We start from the raw sequence: 27674 nt of genomic DNA on the forward strand, positions 1-27674 counted from the left end.
TGTTTGCGAGCCCCCTCTGGTACCTCACTCACAAAGGGTCACCAAGGAACAGGATTTTTTTTACGTTCGTAGAAAAATAACTCTTAAATGAAAACCGTATATGGGAGCTATACGAAGACGAAATCCTGTATAAGTAATTTTTTGTCATAGGCTGTAGTACCGATTCCGAACTTCAAATACTAAGTTTGAAACAATTCCGGTGGATAATGTCGCTAATACCATCAAAATACCGAATAAAGGGGGCTACCGTTATATGAGGGCTAAAAGAAGTCGCTGACCTGCATAGACAATTTTCTGTCATAGGTTAAAGTATCCATTACGAACTTTAAATAGGAAATTTGAAATAATTCCGGTAAATAATGTAGCCAATATCATCAAAATACCGAATATTGGGAGGTACCGTTATATGGGGCCATACGAAGACGTGGAGCTGCATATGCGATATTTTGTCATAGGCCATAGTACCCATTATGATCTTTAAATACGAAATTTCCGGTAAATAATGTCGCCAAAATCGTCAAAATACCGAATATTTGGAGATATCGTTCTATGGGAGCTATACGAAAACGTGGACCTACATGGCCCATTTACTAACTTAATCTGCCTACAGACAAAATACTCACGTGTGCAAAATCTTAGCCCTCTATCTCAATTCGTACGAAAGATAGCGCCACTACATCAGACAGGCCGAGAGACGGACATCGCTAAATCGACTTAGAGTTTTGTGCCGATCCACAATATATATATACTTTGAATGGTCTAACATGATTACTTCGAGGAGTTAAAAACGGAATGACAAAGTTAATATACCCTCCATGGATCTTAGCAAGCCGAAGTTATCGTTAACGTAAAACTCTATTATTAAACCCTCCACCATGGTTTAATAATAGAGTTTTACGTTAACGATAACTTCAGCTTGCTAAGCTCCCGCCCCTCTTCAATAAAAAGAATAGATACAATTTTTACTGCAACTTTCAATTATTCCGAGTCAACTCCGGAGTTGTAAAAAACTAATGTGGAGTGGTCCCCAAAATGTCACTACTCCAAATATCTTCCCTCTCCCAGTAAACTCTATACAATTTGGTATCATCTCAGAAGCTCAATTCCAACTTTATTATGGCTCATAAATCAATTAAACCGCACCTTGTTGTTGCTGGACAAAAAAAAAAAAAAACACACACAAACTTTTCTCTACCCCTAATATTCGTGTCAATGATGAGGGCCACTCTAGCTACTCGATTAATGTGATTATACGGGTTGGTGGCACTGGACACTGGAATTGGATTTTCTCGTTTATTTTTTGTGCTGTTGTTTTTTTATTATTTCGTTTTCAACAATTTTCTCATTAGATTAGAACTGCATTAATCAAGTCGTACTTTTTTTCAAGTGCGTGCTGGAGTGAGTATCTGTGTGATATGGTTGTTTTCCCCACCTCAGTCATTTTGTTTACTCTCATTCTCTCTCTCTATCTCTCTCTCTTGTGTTATTGTTCTCTCTCAAACAAAAATGAATATCCCCCCAATTTTACAAGTGATTTTCAAAGAAACCACCATTTGTTGCATTATTTATTTATTTATGTGAGCGAGTTGTTGTTGTTGTTACTCCCATCTGTCTGTCGGTGGCTCGCTCTTTGTAATTTTGAATTATTTCATTTTTTCCATTGTGTTTCTTCATTACAGCTGATCTTGTTTATTTTTCTTTTCAATTTTGCTTTTGCTTGTTTTCTTGTCGTTTTGTTTAACGCCGCCAACACCACCACCGTCTGACCGAGTCGTTCGCTGTCTGTCAGTGGTTGATGTTGAACTCCACATAATACAGAAAGCCTCCCCCTCCCCCTTCTCCCTCCTCGAACTCGAAAGGCTAAACAACTGTAATCAACAAGAGCAAACTACTAAGAAAAACATCATCAACAGCAACAACAACACCAAGAGTATCCCAGACAAAAAGCCAACAACAAATCGCTGTAAAACGAACTTTATAGTAGAGCAGAAACTTGTTTTTGTTATTAAGATTTTAATACTGTCCATCCATCCGTCTATCCGACGAACGAGATCCAGCCATTACAACGACAAATGTATCCACACATGCTGCCAACACAATCGCCCTCTCCGGTTCAGCGCTTATAAAAATACAAGATAGCTGTTGTAATACGAGGGTAGAAGGGGAATTCTAGTAAATTTTTAACTTAAAAATACGTTTCATTAAAATGAGGGATTCAAACCTTATTTACGTTGGAAGTAGACATTTTTATACCCCCTCAGCCATATGGCTAGATATGGCTAAAACGTGCCTCATAACGGATTTAAACCCTAGATCTCTTTGGACCAAATTCATTTTAGGACATTTGGAGATGATCTAGCAATGTCCGTCCGTTCGTCTGGATGGCTGGTGCGCACGATAACTATCGTAGAGAGTATCAAACTTAGATCGGTTTCGGAGATGGCAAATCCACAACAAAAGGTCGAAATTCTCAAAAAAAAAAACAAGCAAAAAAGCTACAAGTTCGGCCGGGCCGAACTCCACCATTCGGTACAAATTTGGCAATTTTCAAAAAAATAAAATCCGTTAAAAATTCTGTTAAAATCTTAAAAATACCGAATTTAGCCGTATATTAGGGTCTATACGATGAAGTGGACCTTCAACTTTTGTCACAAGCTATTACAATATTCAAATGCGAAACTTGAAAAAAATCTGTTTATAATGTAGCTAAAATTATCAAGATACCGAATATTGGGAGGTACCATGGGGGTTATAAAACGTGGACCAGCACAGACAAATTTCTGTCATAGGCTCTAGTACCCAATACGAACTTCAAATACCAAATTTGAAACAATTCCGGTGAATAATGTCGCTAAAATCATCAAAGTATCGAATATCGAGGGTACCGTTTTATGGGGGATATATGAAGACATGGACCTGCGTAGACAATGTTCTGTCATGGGCTGTAGTACCCATTAAGAACTTAAAATACCAAATCTAAAGCATTTCCGGTGATTAATGTCGCTTAAATCATCAAAGTACCGAAAAAGGGAGGTACCATTATATGAGGGCTATACCCAAACGTACTACGGTGGAGGGTATAAAAATGCACGTCATTCAAATGACGGATTCGAACCTCATTTTCGTTGGTAGTAGATATTTTTACTGCCTCAGCCATATATAGAGAAGGTAGATATCATTTCATACGGCCAAAACGTGACTCATCGAAACAACGATTTTAGACCCTAGGTCTCTTTGGACCAAATCTGTTGCAGGACATTTGGAGTTGAGCTGGTGATATCCGTCTGCAGTCTGGCTGGTTGGTGCGCATGATAACTGTCGTAGGGAGTATCCGATTTGGTCGTAATACAAATCCTAATATTTCCATCGGTACTACGTCTGGTGTGAAAATAGGCACTCCATCCAGTACCTCCCCCACAAAGGTTCAACATTTTAAATAATTATAACTCTTTTAAAATGTAATATGACTGTCCGATTGTCTCCAAATTTCACAGATCACAATATTTTTTTTTAAATCAAGGTCTAATGTGGAGATGGAATATATTGGCCCACTCCTTCTGGTACCTCCCCCACAAAGGGTCAACATTTTGAATATCTACGAAGCTCATAAGACACGAAATTAACATCCGATTCCATTCAGACTTGGTACATCTCAATATTTTCACCAACACAAGATCAGTTATGAAGTTGGTAGAGACCCGACCATTCCTACTGGTACCTCCCCCACAATGAGTCAAAGTTTTGAATTACCAAAACGATTATAAAATCTGAAATAAGCATCCGTTTCTCTTCATATTTCACACATCACATTATTTCTAGTAACACAAGATCTGTTGTGAAGATGGGATATTTTGGTCCACTCCTTGTGGTACCTCCCCCACAAAGGGTCAAAGGTTTGAAGAACCAAAACGATTATAAAATCTGAAATACGTATCAAGTTCTCTTCATATTTCACACATCCCATTATTTCTACTAACACAATATATGCTGTGAAGATGGAATATATCGGCCCACTTTTTCGAGCCCCTCCCCCACAAAGGGTCGAAATTTTGAATATTCATGAAGCTCTTAAAACACGAAATCAAAATCAGATTCCATTCAGACTTGGCACATCTCAATATTTCTATAAACACAAGATCTGTTATAAAGATGGTACAGATCGGACAATTCCTACTGGTACCTCCCCCAAAAAGAGTCAACAAAATTTGAAAAACAAAACGCTCAAAGAGAGCGAAATGAGTATCCAACTCTCTTCTAATTTCAAACATACAAACATTTTTACTAACTCGAAACCATACTCGTACCTCACCCATAAAGGGTCACAATTTTCAAACTTTTTAAGCCCCCGACCTTTCGGAAGGAACTAGGCTGTAGTAACAATTCCGAACTTTAAATACGAAATTTGACGCAATTCCGGTGAGTAATGTCGCTAATATCATCAAAATACCGAATAAAGGAAGGTGCTCTTATACGGAGCTATACGGAGAAGTGGGTCTGCATAGACAGTTTTCCGTCATAGGTTGTAGTACCCATTACGAACATCAAATACGAAACTTGACGCAATTCCGTTAAATAATGTCGCGACAATCCTGGAAATGCCGAATATCTCAGGGTATATAGACAATTCTCTTCCAGGGTTTAAAGTACTTAGAAGGAACTACTTGTGTAGATTTTCAGATTAGTCCATTGAAAAAATGTGGATAAAATCATCAAAATACCGAAAATTGGGGTCACCATTGTATGGGGGATATACGATATCGTGCACCTATATAGACAATTCTCTTTCAAGGGGTTAAGTACTCAGAAGGAACTCCTTGTGTGGATTTTAAGACAATTCCATTGAAAAATTTGGGTAAAATCATCAAAATATCGAATATCGGGAGTACAGTTTTATGGAGGATACACGATATCATTTACCTATATAGACAATTCTCTTTGAGGGGGTAAATTAGCCACGAAGAACTCTTGTTTTTAAGTAGCTCTGCTCTAATGCTTGAAACGGGATTAACTCCCGAGCGCTCCAACTAACTCGTACTCTTTGCTCGTTCCCGCTCGTGTGTATTTTTCACATGCGACAACTAAGCTCTGCATATATATAGGTGTATCTATGCAGTCCTATTCTAAGTGCATATCTGTTGACAAACCGAATGCTAATTTCTAATTTATTTTTCAGATTTTTAAAGCAGCGACTTGTGAGTGCCTTAAAAAGGTTGTTTCACATTTGATCTCCTAGTCCAATGGAGTTAAGTCCTTCTACTTTTCTATTTTCCTAAGATTTTATACTTCTATCCTTACAGCATTAAGCCCTGCTCCACAAAAACTTATTACATTTTTTGGAATTATAGGTTAATTTATTGTCATGCATACACCCCACAGAGACATCTTTATTTGCTTAAAATTTTATTTTCATTTCATCTCTATTTTTTATAGGCAACTATCACAGATCCTAAGCAAATACAAGCCATATTTACCTATCCCATCACAGACAATTCGTCTTTTCTTCGGCAATTTGTTAAAACATCTGTGCGATAATTAATTTCTCACTTTTGTCACGCTGCACCTCGTTAATGTCATGCATTTATTGATCGTAGATTCAACCGAAAGAAAACACAACAAAAGTAATGAGACAAAATCCATCAACAGCTATGGGACACACGTACGACTCATCGTCTCATTGTCACATACTTGCATTTTCTGGCCAGGCGGCAGAGCGGGCAGAAAATCATACTACGCACGTACTCACTTTCAATGGAAAGAATAACAAATGACAAAAACACACACACACCACGATGTCTCTCTCCACTTGTTCTCATTCAGTTGTTGTTGTTGCCTTGCCGGCCAGCCAGCCAGCCTGTTGCAGTGAGTGGTGGAGAGATAATTTTTCACTTGCCCTTTTCTTTTGAAAGTTTCGTTGGTTTGTGGTGATGTTTGATTGCTGTTCTGTTGTTATTGTTGTTGTTTTTGGGATCTTTTGTTCCATTCTTCTGCCTTGTCTTTTGTTATTTTTGCATTCCGTGATAATGGGGTGCTTAAAACACTGACACAATGTCTGTCAATTTGAATTGTTTGAGAAACGTCCACTCAGTCAGTCGACAGATAGTTTGGTCTGGCTCTGAATAGCAATTCTCTTCTCCGGGAGTGGTGGGAGGCAGAGAAGTGATATTGGGTGTAAGAGACATTTCTATTTGTATGGGTTTTTGCCATTACAACCGCTGTGGCAATTAGATCGCATTTTCGTGTTTTCTTTTTTCCTTTTCCTCCAACAACTTCAGTTCCGTTACGCTCTACTCTCCATGAATTAGTTTCATGGAATATTACATTTCCCTCTCTTTTGTTTGCTGTTGCTGAGACTTACTAACCTCTCCCCCCAGCTGAGAGTACGGACCAACATGAGGATGGAATTAAGTTGCAAGTTTTTTTTAGCTTCCCGCAAGAAGAAGAAGAAGGAAGCCAAAACATAAGTGAAAAACCGGGGAGGCATAATTTCCACTTGCATAAAAATTGGGGAGAACATAAGTGTCTGCTGGTCTGTCTCGTGATTGAAGTCAATTGCTGGAACAAAAAGAAGACAGAAGAGGAAGAAGAAGAAGCAGAACTACAATGAATTATTGTTGGGCTGTGTATAAATCAAATGTAATGGAATGAAATGCAATCACATCAGATCAAATCCAATCAAGTCCAAACAACAGCCTCCCAGACCAATACCAAGGAAATCCAGACTTTTGTCAACTCATCAAAAGACACGATAATCGTCGACAATCGCAACAACGACAAAACAACAATTGCATTATTGTCCACATTATCATGTGTGGTGAATGGAGAAAATGGCATGTCGTTACATACATTCATACATATGTATGTGTAGGTATGTTATATACCACTGAACGGACATGTCGAGACATCCATGTTGACATCTCCAATTCTAGGTAATTGTTCACCCAATTACCGTCTCTCTGCAGACTCATAACTTGTAATTTAATCAGAAATGTTATTCGACAAGAGGTGGGCATAACTTCTTCGGGGCTTTCTCCTACTTTCCAACAATAAAGTCTGTGGCGGATAATGGAAAACTGTTCATAAAAATGACCACTATAATGGGCTTCAGAGGTAGTTCTTCAAAAAAAAAAAAAAAATACTTCGGCGGAAAATATCGATAGGGTTGGGCCAAACTTTGAATACCCTCCACCATTTGGAACGAATTTTGAAAATTTTCAAAAAATAATAAATAAATTAAAAAAAATCCGTTAAAAATTCTGTTAAAATCTTAAAAATAACGAATATAGCCGTTATATTAGGGTCTACACGAAGACGTGGACCTGTATAGGCAACTTTTGTCATAAGCCATTACAATGTTCAAATACGAAACTGAAAAAAATCCGGTGATAATGTAGCTAAAATCATCAAAATATCGAATATGGGGACAACACGAAGACCTGGACCTGTATAGACAATTTTCTGTCACAGGCTGTAGTACCTATTAGGAAATTCAAATACAAAATTTCAAAAAAAAAAAAAAACAAGTAAAAAAGCAGTAAGTTCGACCGGGCCGAACTTTGAATACCCTCCAATTGGAACGAATTTGAAAATTTTCAAAAAAAAAAAATAAATAAAATAAAATCCGTTAAAAATTCTGTTAAAATCTTAAAAATACCAAATTTGTTAGGGTCTACACGAAGACGTGGACCTGCATAGGCAACTTTTGTCATAAGCCATTACAATATTCAAATACGAAATTGAAAAAAAAAAATCCGGTAAATAATGTAGCTAACATCATCAAAATACCGAATATAGGGAGGTACCATCATATATGGGGGCTATACGAAGACCTTGACCTGTATAGAACATTTTCGGTCACAGTCTGTAATACTTATTAGGAGCTTCAAATACGAAATTAAAATAAAACAACGTTGAATATTTTACCTCAAATCGGGATATAGAAAGGTACTAATATATGGGGGCCTATACGAAAAATGCCGAATATAGGGAGGTACTGTCATATATGAGGGCTATAGGAAGACCTGGACAGAAATTTTTCTGTCGCAGGCTGTAGTACCTATTAGGAACTCTACATACGAAATTAAAAAAGTGAATATTTTATCTCAAATCGGGATATAGGAAGGTACTGATATATGGAGGCCTATACGAAGTCCTGGACCACAGGCTGTAGTTCCCCTTACGACCTTAAAATATCAAATTTGAAATAACTCCTGTGATTAATGTCGCTAAAATCATCAAAATACCGAACGTTGGGAGGTACCTTTATATGGAGGCTGATGATATCTAGGGGTTGGCAGATATCTATCATCTACTGTGAAATTTAAAGACACCGGATGTTTATTTCGGATTTTATAATAGTTTTGGTTATTCAAAATGTTGGCTCTTAATGGGGTAGGAACCAGAATGGTCCGACTCTATAATTTTTATAACAGATCTTGTGTTGGAAGAATGGATGTTAATTGTCATGGATATTCAAAATTTTGATCCTTTGTAAGGGAGGTACCTAAAGGAGTGGACCGATATATCCTATATTCACAACATATCTGGTGAAATAATGGGAATGAGAAATAATGGGATATGTGAAATATACAGAGAACCTAATGCTTATTTCGGCTTTTATGATAGTTTTGGTTATTCGAAACTCTGACCCTTAGTGAGGGAGGGACCAGAGGAAATGGTCCGATCTCTACCACCTTTATTATAGATCTTGTGTTGATGGAAACATTGAGATGTGCCAAGTCTAAAATCAGATGTTAATTTCGTGTTTTATGAGCTTCATGAATATTCCAAATTTTTAGCATTTGGTTTGAGGGGGGGGGGGGGGGGGCTGGTGGTTGTGAGGGGCGGTAGGTACCAGAACGAGTGGACCGATATATTCCATCTTCGCACATACCTTGGGTTAATAAAAATATTGTGATGTGTGCAATTTGAAGATAATCGGACTTTTACAACACATTTTATTATATGTAAAATTATTCAAAATGTTAACCCTTTGGGGGGAGGTACTTGATGGAGTGGACCGATATTGTTCATTTTCGCACCTGACCTAGCACTGATGCAAATTTTAGGTTTTTCAAAGCTGGAAATCGGATTATGATTTTTTGAAAATGTCGACCTTTTGTAGGCGAGGTACCAGAAGGAGTAGACCGATATATTCCATCTTAACACCATAAAGATGGATGTGTGAAATTTGAAGACAATCGGACTTTTGTTTCCAATTTTATAAGAATTATATTTATTCTACCGTTTGTGGGGAGTGGACCTATATTGTCCATTTTCCCACCTGACCTAGAACTGACGCAAACATTAGGATTGGCTAAGTTGGAGCAAAAGTGGCTTATCGTTTCTCTATCTGTGCAGAAAATATATTTTTTGAAAATTTCGATATTTTGTACCAGAAGGAGTAGACCGATATTGCTCATCTCCGAACTTGATCTAAGTTTGACAAAAATATTACGATGTATCAAGTTTGCACCAAATCGGATTCTCCCTTCGAGACTTATCGTGCACACCAGTCAGCCAGACAGACGGACATCGCTAGATCGACTCAAAATGTCCTGAAACGGATTTGTTCTAACGGAACCTATGGTTTAAAATCGTTATTTCGATGGCCTCTGTAGCCATACGGCTGAGGGTATAATTAGAACTTCTTTGTAATGTAAAAATAACTACGATTTTAATCTAATTCACTAAATTTTCACATTTTTTTAAAGAATATTTAAAAAATTATTTGTCCTTATTTTAAGATATCCCATCCTTCTAAAATTATGCTCTGTGTGAGAGTTTTGCAGAAGCTCTTATAAACGACGGCTTTAATCCTTAAATGTGTTATTATTATATATGCATTATTTTAAGGCATTTAGATGAGATTTAGACTTTTGACTTCTTCTAGGACCTATAGTAGAATTTTATGACAAATTATTTTGTAGAATATTTTGACTTGCTACAATCCCGTTTGATAGGCGTTTTTAACCATATTTGAAAAAAGGACTATAAAAATGCCTTTTGTTGACTCGCCTGTGGGTTAAAATAAATCAAAAAGCCGAAGACACTTTTATCTAAAATGCACGGATTTCGAGGAATCCTAATACGAAAATGGTCAGAAGTGTGGAAGGGGGGGGGGGGGGGGGGTTGTTCCCTCTATTCAGCTTACTTTGCGATGTAAACCTTTAAAACACCAATACACGTGTCTACCATTCTTATACCCTCCACCTTGGAAAGGAGGGTATATTAACTTTGTCATTCCGTTTGTAACATCCTTAAATATTCGTCGTAGACCCCATAAATATATTCATATAAATATATTCTGATTATGAATCAGCATAAAATTCTAAGTCGATTTAACGATGTCCGTCGGTCTGTCTGTCTGTCCGTCTGTCTGTCTGTTGAAATCACGATACAGCCCACAATATTTAACGTAGAGCGCCAAAATTTAGTACAGCTATTTGCATTGTGTCTAGGATGGTTGGTATTGAAAATGAGATATATCGGTCCACGTTCTGGTATAGTCCCTATATAACGGTACCTCCCGATATTCGGTATTTTGATGATTTATGCCACATTTTTTCACGGATTTGTCTGGAAATTGGTATTTGTAGATCATAACGGGTCCCTGAGCGTGTGGCAAAACATTGCATGTATAGGTCTACGTTTTGGTATAGCCCCCATATAAAGGTACCTTCCGATATTCGGTATTTTAGTTTTTTTGCCACATTTTTTCACGGATTTGTCTAAAAATTGGTATTTGTGGGTCATAATGGTTCCCAGCTCCGGTGGCGAAACATTGCATGTATGGGTCCATGATTTGGTATAGCCCCCATATAACGGTACCTCCCGATATTCGGTAATTTGATGATTTTTGCAACATTTTTTCACGGATTTGTCTGAAAATTGGTATTTGTTGGTCATAATGGGTTCCAGCTTTGGTGGCGAAACATTGCATGCGTGGGTCCATGATTTGATATAGCCCCCATATAACGGTACCTCCCGATATTCGGTATTTTGATGGTTTTTGCCACATTTTTTCACTGATTTGTCTAAAAATTGGTATTTGTAGGTCATAATAGGTCCTAGTTCGTGTGGCGAAACATTGTAATTATAGGTCCACGTTTTGGTGTAGCCCCCATATAACGGTACCTCCCGATATTCGGCATTTTAATGGTTTTTGCCACATTTCTTCTAATGTTTCTTTTACCCTAAGGTGGAGGGTATTAAAAGTTTGGCCCGGCCGAACTTTATGTTTTTTTACTTGTTACCTCTACTTTCGAAATCTGCTGAGTTTTCCCCGTAATTTTAAAAAAAATAATTTGCTAAAAAAAAGGATTAAATGAAAGGTCCTTCTGAAGAATATAAACATCAAATGTAAACATTTTATGAAGGAAATATTTTTAATTTCATAATTTCAGATCTGTAGCTCAAAGAGTGTTCTTAAAAATATTCTTAAAAAACTCAAATTTTGCTCGCAGTTATTACTCGAATAAAATTCTTAAAAAATCGTCGATTTTTTCTCTTACAAAAATCATCAAAAACTCTCTCTTGTTTTCTGGGAATAAAATTCTTTGAAAAGAATCCTCAATTGTTATGTCCCACAGATCACATTTATTCTCTTTTGTCATATTCGTATAAAGCTGACAATTTCTTGGAAAATCTACAATGAACCAGTTAACTTAGCTATCTAGGACAGTCCTTATTGGGAAACAAGAAAAAAGCAAATATGTCATTTCTTTTTTATTGTTGTTGGTTCTGGTGATCAGATAATCGACCCAGAAGCTAAAGTGCAGTGATTGGGTTCATTACACCATTCAATGGATCATTCAGATGGACTGACTGGCTAACTTTGATGATGAAAGCCGGGCGGAATGGGAAGGCTATCAATGAAACTGGTTTACTTTTCTAACAGCTGGATGGATGGCTGGCTGGTAAACCACTATCATCATCGCCACCACCACCACTTTTCTCCTTATCAAAGTAGAAATTCTGAAATGCCGACTGACTACTCCTCACACATGGGGGCTGTTGAACTTAAAGATTTCATTTTTAACGCCATAAATGCATTGATTGATTTCAAGCTATTTTGAGAAGCTATTCTCCCCATTTACGTTTTCATTGTCTGGGGGAAATTACAATGGTGTATGGGTGTGTGTGTGTGTGTGTGCGTGGAGTATTGAATTATTGATTATTGTGATATCACAGACAGTCAGCGAGCCAGCCAGCTATTCCGGATGTAAAGTAAATGTTCTATTTGTTCCCATCCCACCAACAGCCAACTGAGCCCACAAAAAGATAACCTGTTCGTGGAATTGTTGTTGTTGTCATCGATGTGATGAGCATTGATTCGTAACTTTTGCGACAATGTTAATAATGATTTGTATTTTTAATCAACACAATACGCACCACAAGTTGGCGTTCGAAGTTTGTGAGGAATGATTGTTTGTTTTCTTCATTATCACTTGGTAGCTACCTCCCCCCAACCATGCAATTCCAAGAATTCCTATTTTAATCCATAAATATTTTATGGCAAAAACAAATTCAATTTTCCATAATTTTAAGATTACTTAACGATTTTGTTATTATATAGTTAACTACATTATATGCTTCCTGCAATTATTTGAGACTTACTCACACACTCACACACATACTTACACATAACTAAGTTAGTGGGTAAACTATTCTCTCCGAAGAAGTTATTCCTGCAATTCATTATTTTTAATTGTTCTTTAATTGCTGCGATACACACCATTTTCATTAATGATGACGTATTTGGTTTTATGTCACTCAGATCTGTGAGATTTTAATTAAATAAAGTCTTTAATCGTTGGCATGGGGGTAGGAGTGGGATGGGGAAAGAGAGGTCAATATCTCTGGCAATTTGTCTTGATGAGAAAATATTTTTTATTTCTCAAGAGATTCTAATAGGATAAGTGACTAAACAATGGAGCGCGTTCCTACTATGAAGGAGAAAACATAAAATAAATTCCAGAAATCTTCTCTCGGAGAACCAAAGAAACCCGGTCATATTTTTTTCAACACTGAACAGTTGTCCCAAGTCATGGCATAAGTCAAAAACCTGAATACTATCAACTTTTACTTTAGCTCTGTAAATATTCTTCTTACATATAAAATTGTATACCCTCCACCATACATAGTACGGAGGTATATTAAGTTCGTCATTCCGTTTGTAACTCATCGAAATAATAATTTTAGGCCCAACAAGGTATATATATTCTTGATCAGCGTAAAATTCTAAGACGGTCACGTTAAAGTCAAAACGAATTAAGGTAGGAAGCTACAATTTTGCACAGATTTCTCTTTTATGTGCAGGCAAGTCAAATTCGAAGATGGGCTATATCGGCAAACAATATCGAATGGCCCCCATATAACGGGACCCCACGATAATCGGTATTTTGATGATTTTAGGCCCTTTTTTCAATAGAATTGTCTGAAATTCTACACAAGGAGTTCTTCGTGACTACCTTACTCCCTAGAAGAGAATTGTCTATATAGGTCCACGATATCGTATATCCCCCATATAATTGTACCTCCCGATTAAGATGGAATTGTCTGAAATTATACACAAGGAAATATAATTTTCTATATAGGTCCATAACATCGTATAGCCCCCATGCAATTTTGCCCCCGGATATTTGGCCTTTTGATGATTTTAGTCTCATTTTTAAATGGAAGCCTGAAATTCTACACAGGGAGTTCTCTGTGAGTTCTATATACCTGTATTTTCTATAAAGGTCCGCGACATGGTATAGCCCCCATACAATTATGCCCTCCGATATTTAGCATTTTGATGATTTTAGCCACTTTTTTTCAATAGAATAGTCTGAAAATCCACACAAGGAGTTCCCTTTGAGTATTTTACCCCCTGGAAGAGAATTGTTTATATAGGTCTATATTTTAGTATTGCACCCATATAACGCTACCCCGAGATATTCGGTATTACCAGGATTTTCGCGACTTTATTCACCGGAGTTGCGTAAAAATTCGTATTTGAAGTTCGTAATGGGTACTACAACCTATGACAGACATACAACGGTACCTTTATTTATTCGGTATTTTGATGATATTAGCTACATTATTCACCGAAATTTTTTTCGAATTTCATATTCAAAGTTCGGAATCGTTAATAAAAGGTTTTATTTGAGAGGTATTTTTTGGCGGATTTTTTTTTTAATGTCTGGCTGGTGCGGTCGATAACTCTCGAAGGGAGATCCGATTTTGTCCAAATTTGGTACATCATAATAATATTATCAAACTTATATCGAGTTCGGAAAAGAACAATATCGGTCCACTTCTTCTGATACCTCCCCACAAAAGGTCGAAATTTATAGAAATATTTGACTACACAGAAAGAGAAAAGATCACCCGACTTTACTTCAACTTTGCAAATCCTAATTATTGCATCAGTGCTAGGACAGGTGCGAAAATGGACAAGATCGGCCCACTCCATTAAGTACCCACAAAGGATAAACATTTTGAATAGTTATAACTCTTATGAAATGTGATATAAGAGTCCGATTGTCTTCAAATTACACACATCTCAATATTTTTATTAATACAATATGTGGTGTGAAGATGGGATACATCGATCCACTCCTTTTGGTACCTCACCCACTAAACGTCATATTTTCAAAAAATATTTTACTGCACAGAAAGAGAAAGAATCATCTGATTTTGCTCCAACTTTGCAAATCCTAGTATTTGCATTAGTGCTACATCAGGTATGAAAATGGACAATATCGGTTCGCTCCATCAAGTACCTCCCCCACAATGCGTCAAAATTTTGAATAATTATAACTCTAATAAAATGTGGAATTAGAGTCCGGTTGTCTTCAAAATCCACGCATCTCATGATTTTTATTAACAAAAGATCTGCTGTGAAGATGGGTTACATCGGCGCACACCTTCTGGTACCTCCCCCACAAAGGGTCAAAATTTTGAAACTCATAAAACGCGAAATTCATATCCAATTCCATTTAGACTTGGCACATTTCAATATTTTTACCAACACAAGATCTGTTATAAAAATGGTATAGATCGGCCTTTTCCTTTTGGTACCACCCCCACAAAGAGTTTTGAATAACCAAATCGATCATAAAATCCAGAATATGCATCCGGTTCTTTTTAAACTACACACATCACAATATTTTTATTCACCCAAGGTCTGGTGTGAAGATGAGACATATCGGTGCACTACTTCTGGTACCTGGCCCACAAAGGTCCAACGTTTTTAATATCCATGAAGTTCATAAGGCGCCAAATTAACACCCAATTCCATTCAGACTTGGCACATCTCAATATTTCCATCAACACAAGATTTGTAATAAAGTTGGTAGAGGTCGGCTGATTTCTTTTGGTACCTCCCTCACATGGGCTTCAAGATTTTGAAAAACAAAACGCTCAAAAAAGTCGAAATAAACATTTTTGCTAACACAAGATCTGTTGTGAAGATGATATATATATATATATATATATATATATATATATATATATATATATATATATATATATATATATATATATATTATATATATATATATATATATATATATATATATATATATATATATATATATATATATATATATATATATATATATATATATATATATATATATATATATATATATATATATATATATCTGTGAACCCCTCCTGGAAACTTATCCACAAAGGATAATTTTTTCAATACTTTTATTTGCCATAACTTGCAAAACAAGCCGGCGATTCTTTTAAACTTGCTATATCTAAATATATCTCTCTGTGCCAGAAACCTGAGATGAATATGGAATTGATCGGAATTTATGATTTCGCCTAAAATTGATTATAAATGTTAGATTTTTTGGTAATTTTGCCCGTACCAATATTTTGATCTGTATTAGATGAAGTACGAAAATGGAATACTTCGGTTCGCTAAACCTGTTGCCTCACGCATATTTCCACATTTTCCAAAAATTTACACATATCTCATATGCATGTCGATATAGTCCAAATCTGGCACATTGTAATATTTGTATCAGTCTTACGTCAAATATGAATTGGTCTATATTTTGGCCAACTGTTTCGAAACCTCCCCCATTAAGGGTCTACAGTTTGAATAATCATAAGTCTGACGGCAAAACCGATTGATGCAATTTTTTTGTTTTTAATTTATGATTGGCCTTTAAAATTATTCTTTAATAAATCCACGATAATCCTTGAATTTTATTTTAGAACCCACAATAGTTCTCGATTTTTTTTAAATCCACTAATGTCTTTAATTTTTATGACTTTATTCAGGATTTTTTTTTTTTGTTTTTCTTAAATCCACGATTGTCCTGATATTTTTTAAACTCTCCAATGTTTAATATTTTTTTTCTTCTAAAAATTCTTTAACGACTTTCCTTGGTTTAAAAAAAGCCTACAATTGTCCTTAACTAAAAATAAAGTTGATATGATCCTTCCTTTTTTTTAAATCAAGGATTTTAACTTTTCTAAAACTTCGATTATTCTTGATTTTTTAAATCAACAATTATATTTATTTTTTGTTTTTGTTTTGTTTTTTTTTTTTCTTAAATTCACAATTATCCTGTTTTTTTTTTTTTAAATTCAGCAATGTTTAATACTTTTCTTCTAAAAATTCTTTCACGACTTTCCTTGGTTTAAAAAAAGCCTACAATTGTCCTTAACTAAAAATAAAGTTGAGATGATCCTTACTTTTTTTAAATCAAGGATTTTTTTTAAAAAACCACAAAATTCATGATTACCTTATTTTTCTAAAATTTTCAATTTTTCCTTGATTTTATTTAAATCCCCGTTATACTTTTTTCTAAAATATATATCTTTGCTCTTGCTGTTTAGTGCAAGTTTGTCCATATTTTTCTGAAAGTCCATGATTTTAACTTTTCTAAAACTTCGATTAACCTTGATTTTTTAAATCATCAATTATATTTATTTTTTGTATATGATTTTTGAAATTCATGCCTATTTTTTCTCAAAAAATCTCAGTTAAGTGTGCCCGAATTTTATTGTCTAAAAAATCCACAATTACCCTTATTTCAGTAAAATCGATGATTATCCTTAACATTTTTAAAATCCATGATTAATTAATTTAAAAAAAAATTTTCTCAATTTTTTATTTAGCACAAATCTTGTGCTGATGGAAATGGTGAGATGTCTGAATGGAATTGGATTTTAATTTCACGTTTTATGAGCTTCATGGATATTAAAAATGCTGGACATTTGTGGGGCAGATACCAGAAGTAGTGGACCGATATGTCTCATCTTCACACCAGACCATGGGTTAATAAAAATATTGAGATGTGTGTAATTTAAAGAGACCCGAATGTATATTCGGGATTTTATGACCGAATGTCCATAATTGTTTTCTTAAAAATACTCTATTGTCCTGATTTATTTTTATCTTAAGAATTCACGATTATCCTCATTTTTTTAGAGGTCAATGAAATCCTCATTTATTGCAAATATAATCAATATTTGCCCTTAATTTATTCTATTCTGATTTTTAACCCAAGATTGTCTCTAATTTTTATTTTTCTTATGCAATCCGTCTTTGAAATATTAAATCCGCGGTTGTTCAAAATTGACTTGATTTTTTGATCCTTGATTTTCCTTTAAAATTTTTAAAAGCCCCTGATTGTTCATACATTTTTCATAGTTCAAAATTGAAAACTGATTTTCTTTCTCTTCTCCTTTTAAAATATGTTAACCCTCAAAAATTGAACCCCCAAGTATTTCAGATTTATTTTAGATTTTCCATTTATTTTCCCCATTACGCTTTTGAATTCAAATCCTCTGACATCACTAAGTCATCACCACCAGCCCAATAGCAATTGCTCCAGCTAACAAATATTTTTCATAAATCAAAAAACTTTATCAAAATGCATCCGCATTTATTTTCAAATCTGTTTTTTTTTTTTGATTTTGTTTTCTTCTTCTGATTTCAAACAATTCGTTTTTATTGTTGTACTCGAGCCGGCAGTGAGTGAATGCATCTAATTCAGTCATAGTTTTGTTTTCAGAATTCTGAGATTACCAGTGAAGTCAAGTCAAAACTGTGATTGAGTTCTGTTCGGAATGTTTTGTTGTTGTTGCTGTGTGTGTTTTGAAACACTAACAGCTTTAGATGGGGTCATTATAAAACAATCAGTCCAGTTGCCCGCCCTTTCAGGCACCCACCCAAGCATTGCTGGGGTTTCAGCTAGAAAATGCATTTGTTTGATTAGTTTTTTGTTGTTGTTGTGGCTGTCTATGTGTGAATATGAGTGTGTGTGTGTTTCAACTTTTGTCAAGTTATTAATGCTATAATTATCATGTAAATTACTATGTTCTGTTGGAGAGGAAAATGTTTTTTTGTATTTTGAATATATTAGCATGACTGCAACTACTTGGCCTGTGCCTGTGCCTCCTCCATTGTTGTGACTTAATAACCCAACCAGTTCAACAGCAGAATTTTCAATGACGAACATTACATTTTTTTTTTAAATTGAAAGTAAATGCAAACTGTAAAATAAAAACTTGTATGGAAAGAAAATACTCAATATTTTTGTAAAAAAAATTGTCAAAATTTTAAAAATCATCAAAAAAATGTCGAGGCTTATTCCTGAAATTTCCAAACTTACATTCGAAATGTCTACAAATCTGCAAAAAAATTATAATTTTCAAAATTATCACACCGACCCCATCTAGTGTTGTTATTATTTTTCTAATCTCTAAAATATTAAATGTTTCAGGCAACATTTTTTATTCAAAGAATTCGATTAATTTGAGTTCACATGCCTCAACATGAGTTGCATACAAATCGGTTGTGAATGAAGTTTAAACAAAAAATTGTTTCTCAGTTGGATGACATACATACATTCAGACATACATACATTCTATGCAAAAAACAAATTCTTAAATGCCATGATCTCACCCAAAATTAGTTTTTTTTTGCGACCGGTTTCTTTCTCTTTTTGTATTTTGATTGGCCATGGCTTTAAAAAGGTGTATGAAACCCAATTTCCAATCCGGCTGAATAAGGATTTCCATCTGAAAACTTCTATAAAACTCGTCTAAATGGAGAAAACTTTTATAAAATTTCTACTCAGCCATACAGGGGTAGGTAAAAAAACTGCAACAAAGTCAAACGCCATTATTTTTATATATTTTTTTTTTAAATTTTATTGAATGAAAGAAAAAAAAAACAGTAAGGAAAGCTCAAAAGTCGGGCGGGGCCGACTATATGATACCCCACACCACTATGCATATTTAGTAGAGCTCTCGTAAAAAGGTTTATACAGGGCATTTCAGAGCTCTATGAGATATTTGGTACAAAATCAAAATCTATCTAATTCTATCGTGCATTTTACGAACTATAGCTATCTCTGAACCGGGTTTCTCCAAATTTTACGTATTCTTCTTCTTCTTCTAGACTGGTGATTTGGGCTGATATTGACCATTTAGTGCACATTTAACCCGAAATCGGATGAAGATATATATGGGAGCTATATCCAAATCTGAACCGATTTCGATAAAATTTAAAACAGCTATTCCTGTGTTCCATCTAATACCTGGTACCAAATATCACGGTTCTGGAGTGAATATTACGAATGTATGGGACTAAAACACTAAATCGGATGAAACTTATATATGGTTGCTATATCTATATCTGAACCGATTTTCACTAAATTTGATATACTTGCTTCTAGGCTGAATTTGGTCCGATGTACTAAAATTCAGTCCATTTGGACTTATATCGGCCATTTGGTGCACAATTAACCCGAAATCGGATGAAGATATATATGGGAGCTATATCCAAATCTGAACCGATTTCGATAAAATTACAAACATCTATTTCTGGGCTGCATCTTATATCTGGTACCAAATATCATTCTTGTGGAGTGCATATTACGAATGTGAGAGGCTTAAACACCAAATCGGATGAAAGATATATATGGGAGCTATAGCTATATCTGAACCGATTTTCTCCAAATTTGATATACTTGCTTCTAGGCCGAACTCGGTTGGGTGTGCCAAAATTCAGGTAATTTGGACTGATAGTGGACATTTGGTGCACATTTAACCCGAAATCGGATGAAGATATATATGGGAGCTATAGCTGTTTCTCAACCGATTTTCTCCAAATTTGTTGTATTTGCTTTAAGGCTAATCTCGGTCACATGTGCCAAAATTCGGGCCATTTGGGCTGATATTGGTCATTTGGTGGTCAATTAACCCGAAATCGGATGAAGATATATATGGGAGCTATATCCAAATCTGAACCGATTTCAATAAAATTTAAAACAGCTATTTCTGTGCTCCATCTAATACCTGGTACCAAATATCACGGTTGTGGAGTGCATAGTAGGAATGTGAGGAACTTAAAGATCAAATCGGATGAAAGATATATATGGGAGCTATAGCTATATCTGAACCGATTTTCTCCAAATGTGATATACTTGCTTCTAGGCCGAACTCGGTTGGGTGTGCCAAAATTCAGGTAATTTGGACTGATAGTGGATATTTGGTGCACATTTAACCCGAAATCGGAAGAAGATATATATGGGAGCTATATCTAAATTTGATCCGATTCTCACCAATTTCAATAGGGTTCGTCCTTGGGCCAAAAAAATATTGTTTGAAAAATTTCATCTCAATCGGATAATAAATGCGACCTGCATTTTGTTCACAAGAATACATGGACAGACGGACGGACGGACGGACAGACGGACGGACATGCATAAATCGACTCAGAAAGTGATTCTATGAAGGTTCTCAAAAGTAACTATGGGTCTATCTCGTTTCCTTCTCCATGTTACAAACAAATGCACAAAGACATAATACCCTTACCACTATGTGGTGTAGGGTATAATTACGGAAATAGCATCAAATTTTAGAATGAGTTTAGATTTCTTTGAATTGGTCACCTTTGGCACGAATTATGGCCTTCTAACGGCCAATGAAACCGTCACACCCTGCCCGAATGTTGCTCTGCGGTATTTTGGCCCATTCCCGGCGAAGCGCTTGCTTGAGGTGATCGACACTATGATATTTTTTTTTTTTTTGGTGCCAACCTTGCTTTCCAAAATACTCCAGACACAATAGTCCAACGGATTGGTATCCCGAGATTTTGGTGGCCATTTTGGTGCACTGGAAATGAAGCGAGGAACCTCATTTTGTAACCATTCTTGGGTGGCGCGTGCTGAGTGCGATGGTGCTGAGTCCTGTTGGAATGTCCAAGGCCTGCGGCCAAAATGTTTGAGTGTCCAAGGCTTTAATACCCCCTCCAGAATATTTTCGCGATAATATTCAGCATTTATTCTGATGCCACGGTCGATAAATTCGAGCGGAGAACAACCATCGGCTGTTATGGCGGACCACACCATCGCCATGGCCGGCCCTTGAGTTCTGATGGCCAACCGAAGGTGCACATTTTCCGTTGACCTCTTTGGCAAGTAAACACGATCATTTTGTTTGTTTGCAAACTGCTGGACAACGAATGTTTTCTCATCGGAGACGGAGAAAACCAAATTCGGCAGTTTACCACTTACGGCCAAGCGAAGCAACTCTTTAGTTCTTTTGAGTCTATTTTCTTTCTGTGGCGGCGAAAGTTCTTGCACTTTTTGGAATTTTATTTGCTTTACCCCGAGCTCATTTTTCAATATTTGCCGAATGGAATATTACGATATGGTTAGCTCACGAGCCATTTTCGGCCACTGGGACGCGGGGTTTGATTAAATTGATTCTTTTCTTTTCGAAACATTTCTGCTGATGTTGCTGGTTTCTTCCGTCCACTTCCTTGATATCGGGCTATGCTACCAATATCAGTATCACGGTTACGAGCGATGGTACGAAACACAAAAGATTTATTGACATTTAAATGCTGGAGTGCTCTAACGGTAACCACTCGTTGTTTTCCAGCCAATTATAAAGAAATCACACTATCACGCTTGAATTCCATCACGAATAACTTTTTTTCTGGAAAATTCTCACCCAATATGCTTTTGTACACTTGTAAGCAATATAATGAGCCGTCATTGGAATAATTTTGACAGCTGTCGGACGAGTGGCTTAAAAATTACAGCAGTCTGAAGTTGGTTGCAGTTTTTTCATTTCACCCTGCATTTATTCCCTGTCCGTCCGTTGTAATCATGCTAGAGTCAAAACGAATTAAGATAGGAAGCTAAAATATTGCACAGATCAGCCTTTTGTCTGCAGGCAGATCAAGTTCGAAGATGGGCTATATCGGTCCACGATATCGTATAGCCCCCATACAACGTTACCTCCCGATATTCTGTATTTTTATGATTTTAGCAACATTTTTTGATAGATTTGACTGGAATCCGAAGTTTTAAGTTCTAAATAAACTCTTAACAATCTGACAAAAAATTGCGTGGATCCCCCATGTAACGGTACTCCCAGGTATTCGGTATTTTTGTAATTGTTGCCATATTTTCAATGGAATTGTCTGAAATCTGCACAAGGAGTTCCTTCAGAGTACTTTACCCCCTGGAAGATAATTGTCTATATAGGTCCACGATTTCGTATAGCCCCCATACAACAGTACCCTCCCATATTCGGTATTTTGATGTTTTTAGCCACATTTTTCGAAGAATTTAACTGGAATCCGATGTGTTCAGTTCTTAGTAAGCTCTTATCAATCTGACGAAAAATTGTGTAAATAGGTTTACGATGGCGGTATCCCCCCGATATCTTTATTTGATTTTTGATGATTTATTTACCGGAATTGTTTTAAATTTCATGTTTTAAGTTCGTGGAGGCTATTAAAAGTTCGGCCCGGACGAACTTAGCTTCTTTGATTCGGCCAAAACGTGCCTCAACGAAATAACGGTTTTAGACCCTAGGTCTCTTTGGATCAAATCCGTTTAAGGACATTTGGAGTCGATCTAGCGATGTCCGCCGTCCGTCTGTATGTCTGGATGTCTGGTGCGCATGATAACTCTCGAAGGGAGTATTTGATCCAAAGTTGGTACATCTTAATATTACTATTAAATTTAGATCAAGTTCGGAGATGGGCAATATCGGTCCACTCTTTCTGGTACCTCCCCCATAAAATGCTAACATTTTCAAAAAAATATTTACTGCACAGAAAGAGAAAGTACAGTCCGATTTTGCTTCAACTTGGCATACCTTATATTTTTATCAGTCCTAGGTAAGATGCAAAAATCGACAATATCGGTCCACTCCATCAAGTACCTCCGCCACAAAGGGTCAACATTTTGAGTGATTATAACTTTTATAAAATGTAATGTAAGTGTCCGATTGTCTCCAAATTACACCCATTACCATATTTTTTATTAACCCAAGGTCTGGTGTGAAGATGGGATATATCGGGCCTCTCCTTCTGGTACCCCCTAAAAAAGGGTCAAAATTTTCAACCTTCATGAAGCTCATAAAACAGGAAATTAATGTCCGATTCCATTCAGACTTGGCACATCTCAATGTTTCTATCAACAAAAGATGTGTTATAAAGATGGTAGAAATCGGACTGTTCCTTCTGGTACCTCCTCCACAAAAAATCGAAAATTTGAATAACCAAAACGATTATAAAATCTGAAATAAGTATCCGGTTCTCTTCATATTTCATACATCCCATTATTTCTACACAAGTTCGTTCCACTTTTTCTGGTACCTCCCCCACAAAGGGGCAACATTTTGAACATTCATGAAGCTCATAAAACAGGAAATTAACATCCGATTCTATTAAGACTTACCACACCTCAATATTTCCACCAACACAAGATCTGTTATGAAGATGGTAGAGATCGGACCATTTCTTCTGGTAGCTCCCCCACATAGGGGATATTTTGAAAAACCGCTCAAAAAAAGCGAAAAAATATTCAAAACTCTTCAAATTTCACAAATCCAAATATTTTTGCTGCCAACCCTTTCTGATACCTCACCCACAAAGGGTCACAATTTCCAATAGTTATATGTGTCATAACTTGTGAAACAAGTCGGCGATTCTTTACAATTTGCGATATCTAAATATTTCTCTTAACCAGAAATCTGATAATAAATATGTAATTTATCGAAATTTATGATATAGGCATAGAATTGGATATAAATGTTTGATTTCCTTCAAATTTTGCACATATCCATAGACACCACAATGGAATACTTCGGGCCGCTATATATATTTTCTCACGCATATTTTCCAAAAAATTTGCACATATCCCATATAAAGTATAGGAAGTAGTGGATATATTCCAAATATGGCACGTTGTAATATTTATATCAGACTTAGGTCAGATTGACCTAATATTGGCCAACTGCTTCGGATTTTCCCCAATAAAGGGTTTCAATTATCATAACTCAAGGCCGGGTGTATACATCAGTCTGCAAAGCCGACCGATACTAATTTACTTGTTTTATTTTCTTTCACTTTTCACCGTGGCTGAATAGGGTTTTCTACAGGAAAATTTCCATTCAGTGTGGCTTAGCTCATTGAGAAATGTCTATTCGCTTTGGCTGAAAAGTGTTTTCCATGATAAACTTTTATTCAGATTGACTGAATTTCAACCTTTTATTCAGATGGTATGAACATAATTTCCCGTTTGGTTTATGATGTGACATTTAAAACCGAAATCAATTTCAAAATGCGCGGCAATTTCAAATATATTTCCAATGGAGCAAATATTGTTTACTTAAATTTAAGCCTACTGTTATTTTTTTTTAAATATTTGTTATTTTTCTACGATAGTCTTATCATAATTTGTCCTGAGCTGTAACGTGCATGACTGCTGTATTTGCATTACTCGCTTCAATGAATGCCCCTATGGAATTATCGTAAGATAAGGTTATTACCATTATCGTTGTTGTTGTTGCTGCTGCAAGGGTATTTATTGATTTCCACTAAATATAGACATACATATTTGTTACAAAGTCACACATTCACTCATGTGGATTTACTTAGTGGTCGTTTGTTTGTCTTACTGGCCTAGACAATAAGAAAAAAATCATTCATTCATTCATCGCTTGGACGCTCGGTGACGGAACACAAAATTACAAAACAAACAGGACTTAACATGACTCTACAGAGAGCGAGAAAAAAACAGAGTAAAATATCAGGTAGCCAATTGGGAAAAATAATCACAAATCCATTTATCTATTATACCAACCTTGCCATGTGTTTTACACATAGAGCAGCAGGCAGGCCGACCTGCCAGCCAGCCAACGATCAGCAGGGAAGCCATCAAACCAAACAAATAGACCGCAACATGCATTGCAGGCAAAAGGGGTTCAATAACTGATAACATTTCTGGTGGTAAATGAAAAATGGGTAATATTTAATACCCTTGTTGTTGTTTTTGGATTTTTGGTTAATTTATTTTGGAAACACATTGTTTACAGCTCTGTAATAATGAAATTTAAGTTTAGGTTTAATATCTTCCAAATTCTCCCAAAACGTCTTTAGAGTTCTCTACTCTCTCTCCCTCTCTTTTCTTGCTTTCCTAAAATGACTTTTTAATTGATTTGTTTTGTTTAACGTTCTTCTTTACAGTTCTCAATCGAATGAGCGGCAATTCTTGAAAGATTTCATTAGTGGAGCTCCTGGATCGTCTGGAGCACGCCTGGCAGCATGGTTGCAACCAGAACCGCGTCTGGACCCCAACAAGTAAGTAGAGCGACAATACAGCTCTCCAACTTAATTCACCACCTGTGGTGTAACACCCAACGCTCCATACCCCCTCTTCCGTTACACCTGTTAACGGCATGTAATCAACATTCAGTTTGAAAACAATAACTCTTAATTTTTCACTGTTCTCTCTCTTAACCCCCCATCCTCTCTCTCTCTTTTACGCTTTATAGATGCGAGTTGAATACAATCACTGAACCGTTGCGTTATGGTTGGCCCACACCAATTACGGTAACCATAAGGGATCAATATGGGGATGCTATTGTGGTACCAGAATTAAAGGTAAGAGGGGGGAGATAGGTGCATGCGTGTACTTTGGGGAATTCCGGAAGTAAGGTATTCTGGAATGTTTGATTAATATCAAATGTGGTTTGTCACGAAAGATTTTAGAAACCAAACGAATAGTCAGCTAACCTGAAAAAAACAACTTAAAAAGCAGTAAGTCTGTCTGGGCCGAACTTGAATACCCTCCAGCATTTGGAACGAATTTGGAAATTGTTAAAAAATAAAATCCTTTACAAATTCTGTTAAAATATTAAAAATGCCAAATATATCCGTTATAAAAATACTGTATATAGGGAGGTACTGTTATATCGGAGCTATACGAAGACCTGGACGTGCATAGACAATTTTCTGTCAGCGACTGTAGTTCCCATTACGAACTCTAAAGTCGTAATTTTAAACTACTCTGGTGAATAATGACGCTAAAATCATCAAAATACCGAATATTGGGAGGTACCGTTATATGGGGGCTATATGAAGAGGTGGACCTGCACAGACAATTTTCTGTCTTAGGCTGTAGTATCCATTTTGAACTTCAAATACCAAATTTAAAACAATTCCGGTGAATAATGTCGCTAAAATCATCAAAATACCGAATATCGGGAGGTACCGTTATTTGGGGGCTATATGAAAAGATGGACCTACATAGCCCATTTACGAACTTAACCTGCCTATTGACAAAATAAACATGTGTGCAAAATTTTAGCCTTCTATCTCAATTCGTTCGAAAGAAAGCGTGATTACAACAGACAGACGTTCAGGTTATGTTCGTAAATGGGCCATGGTGGTCCACGGTTTCGTATTTTGATGATTCCAGCAACATTAAACAACGGAATTATTTCAAATTTGGTATTTGAAGTTCGTAATGGCTACTACAACCTATGACAAAAATTTTTGTATGCAGGTTCACGTCTTCGTATAGCCCCCATATGACGGTACCTCCCGATACTCGACATTTTCATGATTTTTGCGATATTATTTACCGGAATTATTTTAAATCTCGTATTTGAAGTTCGTAATGGGTACTACAGCCGATGACAAAAATGTTTGCATGAGGGCCACGTCTCCCTATAGACCCCATATAACGGTACCTCCCGATATTAATTTTTTTGATGATTTAAGGGACATTATTTATCGGAATTATTCGTATTTAAAGTTCGTAATGGGTACTACAATCTATGGCAAAAAATTTCGTATGCAGGTCCATGTCTTCGTATTGCCCCCATATAACGGTACCTCCCGATTTTTGATATTCTCATGATTTTAGAGACATTATTTATCCGAATTATTTCAAATTTTGTATTTGCAGGTCTACGTCTTCGTATAGCCCCCTTATAACAGTACAACCCGATATTCGGTATTTTGACGATTTTAGCGACTTTTTTACCGGAATTATTTAAAATTTCGTATTTGAAGTTCGAAATGGATACTACAGCCTATGAGAAAAAATTTCATAAGCAGGTCAAAATCTTCGTGTAGTCTCCATATAACGGTTGCATGGTAGTTTCCGGATTTTTTTTTGTTTTTGTTTCAAGTTTTTTCTAAATGTAGAGGGTATTTAAAGTTTGGCCCGGCCGAATTTAGGTGTTTTTTTTCCTTTTTTTATGATAAACCGGGCTGAATAGAAGTTTTCCTATAGGAGAAATCCTATTCAGACAGGGCTTAGAAGAAGTTTTCCTAATAGGGAAAACCCTATTCAGACCGGTCTGAAAATAAGTTCTCCTAATGGGGAAAATCCTATTCAGAT

At 36.0% G+C, this 27674-nt stretch overlaps 2 protein-coding genes across 2 annotated transcripts in view; one reads left to right on the forward strand and one right to left on the reverse strand.

Moving 5' to 3' along the window:
- The window catches only part of LOC101895885 (troponin I), a 281696-nt gene that overhangs the window by 213780 nt on the left and 40242 nt on the right, over nt 1–27674 (reverse strand). The gene's annotated exons all lie outside the window — the stretch shown is intronic.
- LOC101898302 (E3 ubiquitin-protein ligase highwire) overlaps nt 1–27674 on the forward strand; it is a 127044-nt gene that overhangs the window by 85128 nt on the left and 14242 nt on the right. Inside the window, exons 19-20 of the mRNA XM_011292454.3 lie at nt 25511–25624; nt 25819–25927. Of these exons, the coding sequence (XP_011290756.1) occupies nt 25511–25624; nt 25819–25927 (223 nt within the window). The remainder of the gene's footprint in view (nt 1–25510; nt 25625–25818; nt 25928–27674) is intronic.

The sequence above is a fragment of the Musca domestica genome, unplaced genomic scaffold (genome assembly GCF_030504385.1).
Source record: "Musca domestica strain aabys unplaced genomic scaffold, Musca_domestica.polishedcontigs.V.1.1 2, whole genome shotgun sequence".
NCBI classification, from domain to species: domain Eukaryota; kingdom Metazoa; phylum Arthropoda; class Insecta; order Diptera; family Muscidae; genus Musca; species Musca domestica.